The following is a 15,191-nucleotide window of genomic DNA, read 5'->3' as shown; positions in this document are numbered from 1 at the left end:
TTTTATTTTATTTAAGATTTTAATACTTCATAGAACTTTAGAAATATAGGATGTAAATAATGGGTCAGTGTACCATTGAATTATTGTTGCATGACTTAGTTGATCTAGTAAAATGAATTTTCCATTATCCTAGAGCATGGCTCCAGGATAATGGAAAATTGGTGATCTGTCTATATTATAAAAATTTAATATTCATTTGCATTACAGTAAGATTTTTTTACAGTATTTACATTTTAATAGAAGAAATTAATTTTTAATTTCAAGATTTCTCAATCTGAATAAAAATAACATTTACCGCTTTTATCAATAATTTATAGAATATAAACTGATATTATTTTAGAACAACTTTTTACACTTTTAAGTGTTTTTCTCATATATATATATATATGAGGTTGACTTATCTTGAGGTTTACTTATACACTGGGTCAACTTGTATGCCAGCATTTATGGTTATGATATTCAATCATAACCATATACAGTAGAACCTCGATTATCCGGACCTCCATTATCCGGATTCTCGATTATCCGGATCGTTCAAAATAAACAAAAATTTTACGAATTTGCTGATTTGCACTTGTCGAATTACGACACTGTTTATGTACGTGATGGAATGCATAACTTTTTTTGTTTCAACAACGTCTCACCCAGCACAGTGGCCGTAAACTCTTAAATATATTTTGTGTCGTAATAAAAATATAACTTGACATACGTATTTATAAATAATTTATATTCAAATTACATCATTTCTATGACCAAGGGCGGCGTAAGGCATGGACGACGTGGGCCACCGCCTATGCCTCGCGGTCCGAAGGGCCTCGCGCCTCGAAGGTTTATGCATTACTTAAAAGCCGCGAACGCGACGAAAAAATTTTACTCGTCATAAAACGATAAATAGTTTGTCAAATTTTTATTCATAAAAATGCAGTTTCAACTGCTTTTTATTTTATAAAATCCGTCTTCTTGCGCCACCAGAGGGCCTTTTAAACAATAGGTAGTCTGTTAGCGTTGGTCAGTAGTAGTCCAAATTCAATACGAACGTTTGTTTCTTGAAAATTTGATCACGATTTAAATACAGTATTTACTTTTAATATTACCGATATGTCATCAAAAAGAAAACGCGTTGTATTATTATTAAAAGACAAATTAAAGTATTTTTTTGATTATCCGGACTACCTTCATCCCCAATTAGTCCGGATAATCGAGGTTCTACTGTATATATATATGAAAATATAGTAAACGATTATTGATAAGTATGGAAAAATAACTTGTTATTGTTATGATTGAATATCATAACCATAAATGCTGGCATACAAGTTGACCCAGTGTATAAGTCAACCTCAAGATTTTCAGTTCAAAATTCTGGTGTAGACATACCACCAATAATACAGTATGGGTATGATATAAGGTAGTCTACATAGAAAGTACCATAATACTTTTCAATATATAATAAATATATTATGTAGCTCATACAAAAGGAATGTGGACAATAGAATTTACTCATACAAAGGACACTGTGCAAATGCTAAAAATCTTAAGTTATCTGGGTAGAACTCTATTGTAAATTAGGTCTATTGATAAATATATTCAAGCCAAAATGAATACCTTCAATATACTATTAATAGTTTACATAACATAATATCATGATAGAACAACTATATAAATATATTATAGTATAGTATAACATTACGGTGTGCCTTTGCTCAAGCTCTGTATTTTCATCAATGATGTATGGTTAGCATACCAGAAGTTGAAAACAACAAATGATATAGTAATGTTCATGTATATCAAAATTTTATTACTATATTAATATCTATGTTAAACACATTCACCAAACATGAACTTTAGCTGGAATATTTATAATGGCTAGCTAGATAATAGGTGCACAGCAAATGTTCAGTGTTGTTTCACTATGTGGAAAAAACTCTCATTTTACATCCATCATATAAGTCAATTCCTAAATTTGGACGGATTTCTGCTTAAAAATTTAACTTATACATCATCATTTATGACAATTTAGGTAATGCAGATATTATTTTTTTAATAAATTTCTGTTATTAATTTTTGATATATCTGATGACTAGCCCAACATTTAAACTAGGATCAAAAACATATGGATCTAACTTGTGAAAAATTGCAAAGCTTATTACCCTGATCATTTTGAGCAATTTCAAATAATACTTTAAATAATTTAAGAATGTAAGAATGAAAACTCCTAATTACTAATTATTCTATTTAAGAACTGATATAGAGTATTTACAGCTTATAATTCTTTGTTCAACGAATCTTCAGAAACAGATGGAGATGGTGTAGATAGATTTGGGGGTGGTGATCTTGGAGATGTGAAGTTTCTTTGCATATCTTTGGCTATTTTATGAACATATGTAATGTCAGGTCTCTTGGACGGATCAGGATCAATACAGTCACCAACTAAAGTCCGCAACTGAAAATAATTTTTTAAATTTGATTATTGAATTAAATGAATCAAAACTTGAAAATAATAGTTTCCATTATTTAAATAATTATCTTAACCTTAAAATTAAAAATTGTCAAAAAATAAATAAATAAATTCAACACAAACTCCAATTTAAAATTAGATCAAATCAACATAAAGTAAAATTAATCTTTAAAATGTTTTTATTAACTTTTCTAAGCAATTATTTCAACTATAAATAATAACAGAAATCATTCTAACAACTAAATAGTTTATTTTTAAATGCAACAATAAATAAAATTGATAAAATGTGCAAATTCAGCTGGATTTGTCTAATTCATAATTTCAATCAGGAAAAAATTAAATCAGAAGTTTTATAATGGAATAATTTATAAGTAAAAAGTCAAACCTCATGAGAGTAAATATCAGCTGGAAGGGGTGGATAATCACACTGTTCTATTTTCTTACAAAGAGAATATAAATTCATTTTGTCACCATAAAATGGTGATTGTAAAGCTGCCATCTAATTAAATAAATTCAAAAACATTTACAAAATTAAATTAATCACCATATTAAGCCACATAGCTTAATATTAACAAATAGTATATAAATTAAGCTAACCTCATATAAAAGACACCCCAAAGACCAAATATCAGATTTAAAGTTATAACCATGTTCATGAATTCGTTCAGGAGACATATAATAAGGTGTTCCAACTGTAAAAAGTTATTTATACAAAATGTAAATTTGTTATATATGTTTGTATAAGTATTTACATCAACTGAAATAAAAAATAATTACCTAGTGAATGAGCTGCAGTTGTTTTGGAGCTAAAAAATCTTCCAAGACCAAGATCACCAAGTTTAACAACACCTTGAGCAGTAATGAACACATTTGCAGGTTTAATATCTGAAATATAAATGTTTGTAGTGTAGAATTTTCATTATTATAACAATGAAATCTATTGTATACTAATATAATATATAGTAACCTCTATGCATAATTCTTTTGGAATGCATATGTTCTAAAGCACCACAAACTTGAACAAAATACTTCCATATTGTTCTTTCAGGAATTAATCTTTGTTGTTTCTTAAAATGCTAAAAAAATCAATTGTAAATGAAAATAAAATTATATGATATTTCCAAGTAAAAAATAAACAATAAGCAAACTTAAAAATTAATTTTATACAATATAATTTAAATTCATTTACCTTTATCATCCTAGATAAATCTCCAGCATCAGCCAGTTCCAATACTATATGAAGTTCATTATCTTCAATAAATGATGCCAAATATTTAATTACATTTGGATGGTTTAATTGCTTTAATAGAAAAAGAAATACAAATGTATATTGACTATTAAAGTGTTTTATATTTGAATTAGTAAAATAAAAAGTCTACACATTTTGTGAAATATTTCCTAAAGTTGCTTTTTGGTGTATTAATTTAAATCTCAATTATATGTTGTAAAACTGTAAACTATATTCTTTTATTATTATTATACATTTAAATATTTTTTACTTAATAATTAAATCAATTCTACAATAATAATTATAAATAATAAAAATAGTATATAAGAAGTGTGTAAAATAAATAAATATTCTATATTCACAGTTTTTATTTAAAACTTAAACATTAAAAGATATAAAATGATGGAGGCAGTTCCACTAGAAGATATCATTCATTAATTGAGATGCTTAGAGAAAGAACAGTATCTTTTACAGTTTAACCTGAAGTTTATTTGTTTTAAAACAGATAGTTTGCATCTCCTGCTTCTCTTCTTCATTATTTTGATTAGAAAGATTCAGAATATTCATTAATGGATAATGACTGAAGAGTTATTAACATTATGAGAGATGATATTCTAATTTTAAACAGAAACAGCAAACATTTTAATAGCCAAATACATCTGAAACTTATATTATTTTTAGGCCAGATTTAGCTAATTATTAAATCGTAGATCTTTGGCCTAAAAGTTGATGGTTAAAAATAATTATATATTAATTTTAAATATTTAAAAATCATCACCAATAATTGATAAAAATCTTTTCTGTATAAATGAAAAAAAATATAAGTTTACCTGAACCTTTTTCAAGGCCACAATGCTGTTATCCAGTTTACATTTTGCTCTATAAACAACACTAAATTGTCCTTTACCAATTTTCTTTTCTATATCAAAATTTGAAATACTGTTATAAATTGAATCAGATGTAGAAAGTTTTGCCAACTCGGAATCNTGAAATTTTAATTCTGCAAATTCACTTGGCAAACTTTTTTATTTATATCCAGACATTCAAGGACTAGAGAATAACACAATGTGTTTGAAAAGATATATTAATTCAATGTATACATCTTAATTTTGCATAAATTCTTAGATGTATGAATACATCCTAGAAGAAAATTATAAATATAACGATTTGTCAAATGTATTAATAAAGAAAAAATTAAATCTGATTGTCAGATATTTGATACCTTTTATTAACATCACTATATTATTCTTCTAATACATTTATGTAACAAGTCAAAGACTTAAGCAAAGTCAAAATGAATTTTATACAAATAAAATATTTTTTAAATATAAATCTACTATTTTAAAAATAATAATAATTCAACAACATAAAAATTTTTAATTTCATAAAGACATTATGTTCTTCATACTACATCATAACAACACAATTTAATATGTCTAATAATCCATTGTTGAAGAAATTATCTCCATTATGAATTGAATATCAAATAAATTTTATTTTATGTATAATTTTGACTTTATTAATATACAACACAACTACATTTTGTAGAAAGAAAACTATTTTAATAAATTATGTATGAATTTATAGATGACTAATTACTTGTATTTGCTTTATATAAACTAAATAAAAACAAAATACAATCAAACTTTATAGTACCACCATTTGTTTGCCTCTGAAACTAGCACTAAATTAAGTTTAACAACGAACTGAAATACCTCAAACAATGTGAATTATAAATGAAGCCTATACACAAGTTTGAATTTGAAAATCATGTGATATGATAATAACAATGGCATCTGCAATAAAAAAATCATACATTTAGTAAAAACAGATACAAAAAATTTTCTGTTTCATATTTATTGAAGATCCAATCATTTGTGCTTTACAAGAATGATGTTACTTAAAAGAGCACTGTATCAAAATTTCACTTTGTTAGAATTTTTTATATTAAATCAATAGCAATCGTTAAGGTATAAAAAAGTAAAGTTTTGAAAAACCAGTTAATAGCTGAGGAACAAGACTGTATCCTGAAGCTGTGTAACCAGTTTGTCAATGGACGCAGTTGCCACACTTAATGTTATCACCCGTCCAGTTTTCACCCAGACAGTCCGGGAATCGACTCACTGTACGGGTAACTACTAATTTTGTCCGGGAATATCATGTGCAACCTGTCAATTTTTTTTTATTTTGTACAATTCGTATTTGTAAACGTCTCCAATATCCAATAGAGCTAAGTCATCTGTAGTTATTATTCTTCATTTAGTTACTTCCTACCCAAGTCTCCCTAGTCCCTAACTATAACTGATTTAGAACCAGCATGCACTGCACATTATTCTTCGCATTGCAAAATGACATTGCGCATGCATCAGAAACTGTTCAAACAACCCTTACCTGCTGTCCGGGTCAGCAATTTTGAAAAGGTGGCAACACTAGCCACACTTGTTGGACATAACCTGAGTACAATCCAACAATATGTGACTTGATAGACATAGAAACATCTGTGAACACACTGAAGAGGAAATGGATTGCACTGGTGCATGACAGAGCAGACTAGCAGATTCTTCAAATGTACCATCAGGACCCATTCACCATGGGGCATGACATCCATAGCTGCCTGTCCCCATCACAGATACATTTGTGTCCACCCAAACCATTCACAAAAGACTGCATGAAGTCAAGCTGCATGCATGACAACTAGCACAAAGGTGCCATTAATCGCCCACATAGGACTGCACACCTGGTGTGGTATTGTCGTCATTACAACTGGATCAATGAATGGCATCGGGTATTGTTTATGGATGAATCTTGCCTCTATCTATGAAGAAATGATGACCATGGATGGGTGTGGCAGTATCCTGGAGAACACTGTGTGTCAGTCTTTTTGCCAAGCATAGCACTAGCCTCACAACAGGCATCATCTATTGGCAGACTGCCCAGGTACACATTTCTGGTACTCTGACATTGGACCAGTATGTCACACAAATTGTGGGCCTATGGTTTGGTCACTGGTGCAGACCGCACCCGAAACAGTGTTCCACAAGACAATGCCCAACCACACATTGCATGACAAACTCACCAGCCTGAATGGAATTCACATCCTTTCCTGGTTGGCAGTTTTTCCGGATCTCTTCCCATCGAACACCTGTGGGACCTTGTCTGATATGAGGTGCACCAGGGATCACCACCACATACTGTAGACAATATGTGCATCACAGTAGACACAGCTTGGAAAGGGATACCTCAGATAACCATTAATTGCCTCATTGATAGTATGCTTTGCCTTATAGCAACCTGTATAGCTGCCCACGGGGGCCGTATTCATTACTGAATAAACAGGTGTCTGTTGTATGTCTTTGTTCTTTTAATGATTTGCATATCTATGTCACCTTTGTGATTTGCACATAGCTACATTTATATTATAACTCAATTATTTTCAAAAATAAAAATATAATATATAAGTACATTGTCTAGAAAAATTTATATCATTATTTGGATTAAAAGTTTTTAATTTTAAATTAAATATTTATTTTAAAATATTTAAAAATCATCACCAATAATTGATAAAAATCTTTTCTGTATAAATGAAAAAAAATATAAGTTTACCTGAACCTTTTTCAAGGCCACAATGCTGTTATCCAGTTTACATTTTGCTCTATAAACAACACTAAATTGTCCTTTACCAATTTTCTTTTCTATATCAAAATTTGAAATACTGTTATAAATTGAATCAGATGTAGAAAGTTTTGCCAACTCGGAATCTAATGAAGCCATTAATGTCATAACTGATGAATATCAATTTCTAAAAAGAAAAAAATGCACACATATTATAAACTTATATTAACAAATCTATTTATTTATTTATTAATACAAGACAAAAAAACCCAATTTATATACATAGATCGTACAAGTGGAGACTAAGCCAGAAGCACTCCAAACTAAAAGATCCACTATGCACACTGTATGAGCATACACCTGAAAGTTAATACAGTAAACTTCCGTGTGCAGATTATCCATGCATTAATTTAATTTTTAAAAAAATAATTATATGTGTATGTATTTTTAAAATAGTTGCTCGCTTTCATGTTTATGCATCCTATAAGTGTGCACGTGTTCGTATTTAGATGTTTGAAGCGGGTGGTGGGGGTGTATCTGAAGTCAGCTGGACTGGTTTTAGTTAGACTGCTTCTTTCAAGCTGGACATTTCTTCTCAGAGGAGAAAACGATAGTGAGTACATTTATACAAAGTTTCGTTTAGTTGCATATTATAATACATATTACAATTTAAGATTTGATATAACTCTCCCACAAATACTTTTAGTGTAAAATTATGTAAAATAAGATGTTTTTTTTTAATTTTCAGATAAGTACCCTTAAAATGCCTAATAATAGAAAGAAAGTCATACTATAAAACAAAAACTAACATTAATTGGAAAATTTGAAAAAGGTGAATCTACATCGAATCTACATGTTGTATTTTAGAAATAAATAATTATAGTTCAGATTATCCGTGCCATCTCTCCCCACCATTAGCTCGGATAATTAGGAATTTACTGTATATTAATATATGCATAAAGGTTATTGAAAATTAAAATGATCTATTTTTGGATATATTGTTATTAAAGGTTATTGAAAATTAAAATGATCTATTTTTGGATATATTGTTATTTTTGTTACTTTAAAATATTAAACATTATTGGTACATTATATCAACATATACATCATTAAAAACAAATGTTATCAGTAATCCTTTCTCACAAAATTGTACAAACTCTTGTATAAAATTACATTTTAAAACATCATTAATTTAACAAACATATATATGTTAAACAAAATTCTGAAGAAAAGACTAAAATGTCTACATTTTCACCATATCAAATCACCAGGAACACTGAAGAGACAACCTTTTATTAGAGGCTATGCCTCTGCAAAAACATGCAAAACAGTCTAAAAAGTTCACATATGACAAGCCAACAATTACTTAAAAAAATATATAATTGGTCTGCAATTTGAAAAAATTGTAGACCTATAAATTCCCACTGTCGTTAGTCTGTCCATCTTTCCTTAATCTCAAGAATAAAGTTAGATGGTTGAAAGGAGAGACCAAATATGGAAACCTTAGGGGGAAAAGGCCCCAATTAACTATATACAAACTTCTGATGCAAACCAGAAGTCATGTTATTATTTCAATTCAAAACTTTTCCCCTGAAAGCAGTTAATAGAAGACTGACATGACTCTATTGTTAAAAGAAAATTATGATGTACAGGGCCAAGACACTAGAGACCGCCAGGTGGCGTCAAGTTTAAACAGCGCTTTGCTTTTGTTCTGGTTTTATTTTCATATTTAATATATTTTCCACCTCTTTAATGACACTTGATTATCTTATTTTGGCTTCTTAACCTTTGTTGTGCATGTGAGTACCAATTTCTGTTTTNTCACTATTACACCAGAACCACAAACATCAAAGTTCAACAACGGTCTCTGCTCTTATCTACGGCTGTTCACATGCTTCCACACTGCAACTTCTCCACCAACTGTGATCATCACCCTGTAAGCAGGGTTATCCCCAGGGTGCACGTGGTGTCATCTGCTTCCACCCTGGATGTCCATGCTGACATTAACATCTACACAGATGGGTCCAAAGGCTCCCTTCATGTTGGCTCAAGTGTCTGCATTTATCTTCAAACTGATTTACTTTGCCCAAAATATGTTAAAAGGTACAGGTACCCCCCATACACCACCATCTATCAAGCTGAGGAAGATGCTGTCTACCGGGCTGTTCAGTGGGCCACCTCACTTCCTAACAAAACTCTTTCTTTCAACATCTTCAGTGACTCTCAGTCTGTCCTAAAGGCCCTCTTAAATCCCAACTGCAATAGCAACAAAATCACATATATCCAGCACCATATTGTAAATCATGTGAATAGGATAACTTTTATTTTTGTTCCTGGTCATACTGGCATTTTGGGAAATGAAAAAGCCGACCTTGAGGCGAAGTCAGCTGCAAAGGACACTGACTTGGACTATACTCTCATTCCTTTCTCACGCAGCAGCCTTAAAAATTATATCCGTGCAAATGCTATGCAGAAGTGGAACCAGCAATGGTTGAGCAGTAAGACGGGTAAAATAACCAGACTGTATTTTCCTAGTGTTGATAGCAGACTCTCTTCACCACTTAGATTTCTGACGTTTACTACTGCTCAACTTCTTACTGAGCATGGTAATTTTAGGAGCTACCTGGCGATGTATAACCGGGCAGAAACTGCCTTTTGCTTTTGTTCCACAGGAAACCTTGATACTGTTGACCATATGATCTACCATTGTCCTATTTATGATCAAGATAGACTTATAATGAAATTAGAAATCTTCATGCATGGTTTCAGGTGGCCATGTCCACTGGATAAACTTGTACAGAAGCCTCTGTTTGATACCTTTTACAGTTATATTCAAAATATATGGAAGAAAAGACTTTTCATAATTTCTAATTTCTAATATTACTTTTAGTCTTCACTAAAAGCAGTACTTTCTAATTTTATGTTTACTTTGAATCATTTATCTTGTTTTATGTATCTTAGTGTTATACTCCCATAGGAGTGGTGCACTTATCTAATAAAAAAAAAAAAAAAAAAAAAAGGCCAAGACACTACAGTACTAATGTGAGGGGGAGAGCATTGTGACAATGTCATAATAAATAATTGCTCGTTTCTTTTAAAAATTAATTGTTGGCTTTTCACCTGTAAACTTTTCAGACTGTTTTGCATGTTTTGCAGAGGTATAGCCTTTAATAAAAGGTCTTCTCTGCAATGGAAGACTGTTGTTCCTGGTGATTTGACATGATAAAAATGAAGGCATTTTAGTCTTTTCTATAAATTTTTTTTTACTATGTAAATTCATCAGCCATTTTGAAATGTGTATATATACACACACACACATATATATATATATATGTGTGTGTGTATATATACACATACGGGATGTACAAAAAGTCTCTCCGCATCGGGAATTATAGATTATACAGAACAAAAACACTGTGTATACGCAAACTACCTAATCCGCCTATAACGGCAGTAGAATTAGCCAGTAAAACACCATGTCACCCGTCACGCGAGTATTGCTAGAAACCAATTAACCAACTAAAAGAAACGGCCGCCTCAGAGAGACTTTTCGAACGGCCCGTATCTGGCCCACGTATACTGGAAACTGTGGAAAAACTACAATCGAAACAATTCTTACCTGGCGAGAATGCTTCGAAACTATGAAGTAAACGATTTTCTTTTCCGACAGGACACCGAAATGTTTATTCACCGGCAGCAACTATAAAAAAAAAAAAAAAAAACATTTTCAATTGGTAATTGTTACATAGGCCTAAATGTTTAAAATAGATTCGAAGATATTCACAAATCCGCACCTTGTTTAGATCGCGAGTGTATTTGGCAATCTGTCGCTACCAAAAAATTAATTAATTAATCAATTAACAACGAAATATCTTTACTTATGCGATTTAAAGTTTACAAATCTTATGCTATTTTTTTCGGCTGGCCCTTCGTTTATTAACGTAACGTTAAGTCCCCGACGATTTACTCCTAGAAACGGAACTCAGCCACGAACAAAATACGAGAATGTTGTTAAAAAAACAAAGTTTTACCACAACTACAATTACAATTTCTCTAATTTTCATAAAAATCTGTATTGTGGCAAGAAGTTCGCAGAAATTCCCTCCTANAAAATTATATATATATAATTTTAAGCCTGCCAGTGTTGTAGAGTCAGAGTTGTCAGTATATATATATTTTACCAATAGTAAAATTCAAAGTGGAGTCACCAGAGTCAAAAGAATTTTATCGACACTGACAACTCTGACTCTATAACAATGGCAGTAATATCTGAAGCTTATTTGCTTGTGAGGACAATATGCAATCATGAGTAAAAATATCTGAAAATAAATGTGAAGGAATTAATGTTTTATTTAAAGATGTGAAACCTACTTAAGAAAGCAATTATCTTTTGAACAAGATATCCAAATTACAATAGGCAGAAAAATCAATCCCAAAAAATCAGCAATTCTGATTCCTGTATATATAATCAGTCAGTGACTGCTTTACTTTGACTTTACTTTGGATCTTAGCTTGTCTATGTCATCAACATCCTATACGAGTGTATGGGATGCTGATGACATAGCAACTTGTGCATTACATACCAGTAATAAAGCATTCCAAACAAATTCAAAACCTGTTTTCCTCAGTCCAGAAAAGACACTGTAGTTACAGATTTAAAAATATCATAAAGTGTCACAACAACAAAGAGCACTGCAAACCTTTCAATCAGAGAGCAAGAAGGTAAAAGTTGTAATGTCAAATTTGTATAACTTAAAAATATTCTTTAAAAATGTAAAAAAAAAAAGATCTAAAATTAAATAAAAATAATAAAAACATTATTAATTGGGAAAAATTAAACGAATGAAGAAGACAACAAAATTTTATATAATAAACATGTTAATTTACAAGTGAAGAGGAGACAAACAACTAATTTGGCCAAGATGCATTCTTTAATAAAGAAATGTAAATATTAAATAAAACATCTTTCCAAAAGCATTACTGCTTTTGGAATTGTGAAATTGGTTTTGTAATTGTTCATTAAGGTCTCAATGGTCAGTGGTTACAGAATGAATTGAAATAATTCCGTAATATCAATTACACTATTGTAGTGCTTATATTAATTGATACAAAAAAAACCACCTCTCATTGTTTCAGTTTCACTGTTAACTATTGCTTACAAAGAGCAAGTGTTTTCCATCAAAATGAGCTTATCTACTACTGAACTTGCTGCCTTCATTGCTGAAAATGATGTTTGTCTCACTCAATGATGCTCACAACTTACATCTTGTAAGTTGTGAACTTTATTGAGACTGGACCCATCTTAATCTCAAAAAAATAGAAATGTACAAAGCATCCAGAAAAAATACAGCCATAAATTACAATGTATAAATCATCTCATATGCCTAGAAATCCTTCTTTTGAAGTATGTTAAAAACTTTTTAAGATACTTAAACATCCTTAGTGACAAATACCATCTCCACCAATGAAATATCTGGCCCTTCTATTTTTTGTATTTACTTAACATATTTGCATTCAATTTCACAAGTTATACAGCATTTAAATATAAATGTTACTTCTCTATATTTCCTTTGTTAATACTCTAAAAATAAATTTTTGAATTTTTCAAAGCAATTTGATAAATATTTTTAACAAGTCTAATAAGTAAATAACTGCTTAACTTATAAATACAGTACCCTTATGCTTGGTCTCTATCCTATATCCTAATGGACAACAAAGTTATATGTATATAAAAAATTACATTGTTAAACTCTACAGATGTTAGACACAAAAATGACTTATGGCTTTAAAGCAACATCACAACTTTCAATAACATTTCATATCCTAACATTTGTTTGACTTTAGACATTAAAAACATGAATTGATGAGTCATTTCTAAGATATGACTAGTGAGAGTGTGACAATGTAAATTCCACACTATTATAGGCACAGAAATTGTATCATTTACTGTAAGCATAACAGATAATAATGTGTTACCAGCTACAGTACAATGTATGTTTACTTTTTGCTATCTTTTAAATTTAAATACATAAACTAAATTTTTTAAAAATATCTTTTAAATTGATATTATGTATTAAAAAAACTGATTAATGATAAATATGAAATGTGATGTCACAAGGATCATTCCTCCTTCCCTCCTCTCATCACGTGTCTGCATTACCAGAACAGTTGAGTATTCTGACATCACAATTAGTACCAACATTCATTTACAGTACTAACCACAATGTAAAAACACTCAATACATTTGGAAAGCACCAATCCTATATTTGCCAATATAAGATTGTATGCACTAGCAATCTCTATAGTCAGTCAAAACAGTTGAGCACAGGCATTACATCACATTCCGAATTACACCGCCTCCCCATGAGGTGCCACATCATTAACAGACAGCCCTTAGCAATCTTCATGAGTTTTTTAACATAAATGAGTTAGGCCACATCCTTATTACCTATGATTGTCAAAAAGATAATTTTTCTTGCCTAAGGAATTTAAAATAAAAAAAAATAGTAGTAGTAAAAGAAGGCTTTCATTATCTAAAAAAAATAAAATGGAATATAGTTTATTAAACAGATCACAAAACTTTTAATACTTTTTTATATTTGTTGTTTAAAAATACAAATATTTATTTATTTATTGGAAGTGTTTATTAATTAATAAATCAATTCAATAATGACAGATAAATTTATCAGTTATCACTGATAGAAAAAAAAATAAAATCAAAGCAAAATTATTGACTTGCATAAAGAATTAAATAAAATATATAAGAATACCTGTAGAAAAAATGTATATTTTAGTTAAACTTTTATCTAAAAAAGGTAATAATGATTTAACGAAAACTCACAATTTAAACTCAGTTTACTGTATATTGCAGAACAAAAATTTAAAAGAACCGATGATAAGAGAGATAGTCTTCTGCTGTAATATCGTATTTGAAATTAATTAATAGCAATTTTTTTGAATAATTTTATTTTAGCAATTTTATTTAATTTTAATAATTACTAATACTCGCATTAAATTAATTAATTAGATTAAATAAAAATAGAATTGAGTTTGAGTTTTGTTCCGGGAAAATCGAATTTGGATCCTTTGATGCGATCCCGACATTGTAAGACTGTGTACACATTAGGCGTTTTGGTAACGCGCGTGTTTACCTATGCAGAACTCTTGGTTCTGCATAGGTACTCAAACATACATACATACTCAAACGCGCGCTTCTGGCCAAGCGCGCGTTGATAGATTTTTGTTAAAACGAGCGTTTCGCGGGCGTCAGCCGCGCGCTTTGAGATATATGTGCTGCCATGTTGTTGTACATTCGATCGCGCGCTTTCGGGTAGAGTGGACGTACGTTGGCCGAAATGGAGAACGATCAATTCGATACTGGTCTATTAATTGATGAAATCTAAAAGAGACCAGCCATCGTCAAATAATTTTATAGATATTCTAAAATAATTAAAAAATTTGGGTTCATATTGTCTTAGTTTTGGATACAACGTCACAAACATTCCATGCGTCAGTCTATCTCGTAATATTGGGTGCACCCAAAATTCTTTTTGCCTCTGCCATCCTCTTTTATAGGGACGATGGAGGAGGCACACACAAGCAATTACTTTCACGTCCATTTCCGAACGGAGCCAGTGCTCACGCTTCACTAAACGGTCGTCGAACGCCGAGCTAACGCGCGGTGTGTACGCTGCTGACACGCGATTAACGCAACGCAAAACGCCTAATGTGTACACAGCCTAAATCAGTAATTGAAATTTATTTATAAGTTCTTTGTCAACAGAAGTTAAGATGACTATTAGCACTTTATTAAACGTTTCTATAAGATTATCTATTTCGACGATCGAATGGCCGAGCGGTCAAGGTGGCAGCCTACCGCTCTGAGGGAACAAGGGA

The 15,191-nt window shown here is 30.7% G+C and overlaps 1 protein-coding gene across 1 annotated transcript; it reads right to left on the bottom strand.

Annotated features, from left to right (window-relative positions):
* Positions 1–1,772: 1,772 nt before the first annotated feature.
* On the bottom strand, positions 1,773–14,240 carry LOC111627730 (serine/threonine-protein kinase Nek7-like). Its single transcript, XM_023371355.1, has 9 exons — positions 14,137–14,240; positions 7,364–7,482; positions 4,509–4,590; positions 3,645–3,810; positions 3,423–3,531; positions 3,233–3,340; positions 3,053–3,147; positions 2,841–2,954; positions 1,773–2,440 (listed from the first exon to the last, which is right to left on the bottom strand). The coding sequence occupies exons 2-9, from the start codon at positions 7,461–7,463 to the stop codon at positions 2,261–2,263; spliced, it is 954 nt and encodes a 317-aa protein (XP_023227123.1). The 5' UTR covers positions 7,464–7,482; positions 14,137–14,240; the 3' UTR covers positions 1,773–2,260.
* Between the last annotated feature and the right edge of the window lie 951 nt (positions 14,241–15,191).

Source organism: Centruroides sculpturatus, unplaced genomic scaffold (assembly GCF_000671375.1).
Source record: "Centruroides sculpturatus isolate CEXI.00-Female unplaced genomic scaffold, Cexi_2.0 scaffold121, whole genome shotgun sequence".
Lineage (NCBI taxonomy): Eukaryota > Metazoa > Arthropoda > Arachnida > Scorpiones > Buthidae > Centruroides > Centruroides sculpturatus.
Note: the sequence above shows the minus strand (reverse complement) of the source record. Positions and strands in the feature narration are given on the sequence as shown.

Coding starts and splice junctions, on each gene's coding strand:
- LOC111627730 (XM_023371355.1), bottom strand. CDS start 7,463: ATGACATTAATGGCTTCATTAGATTCCGAGTTGGCAAAACTTTCTACA. Junction 3,148..3,232: donor AACTGCAGCTCATTCACTAG/GTAATTATTTTT, acceptor AACTTTTTACAG/TTGGAACACCTTATTATATG. Junction 2,955..3,052: donor TGGGGTGTCTTTTATATGAG/GTTAGCTTAATT, acceptor TTATTTAATTAG/ATGGCAGCTTTACAATCACC.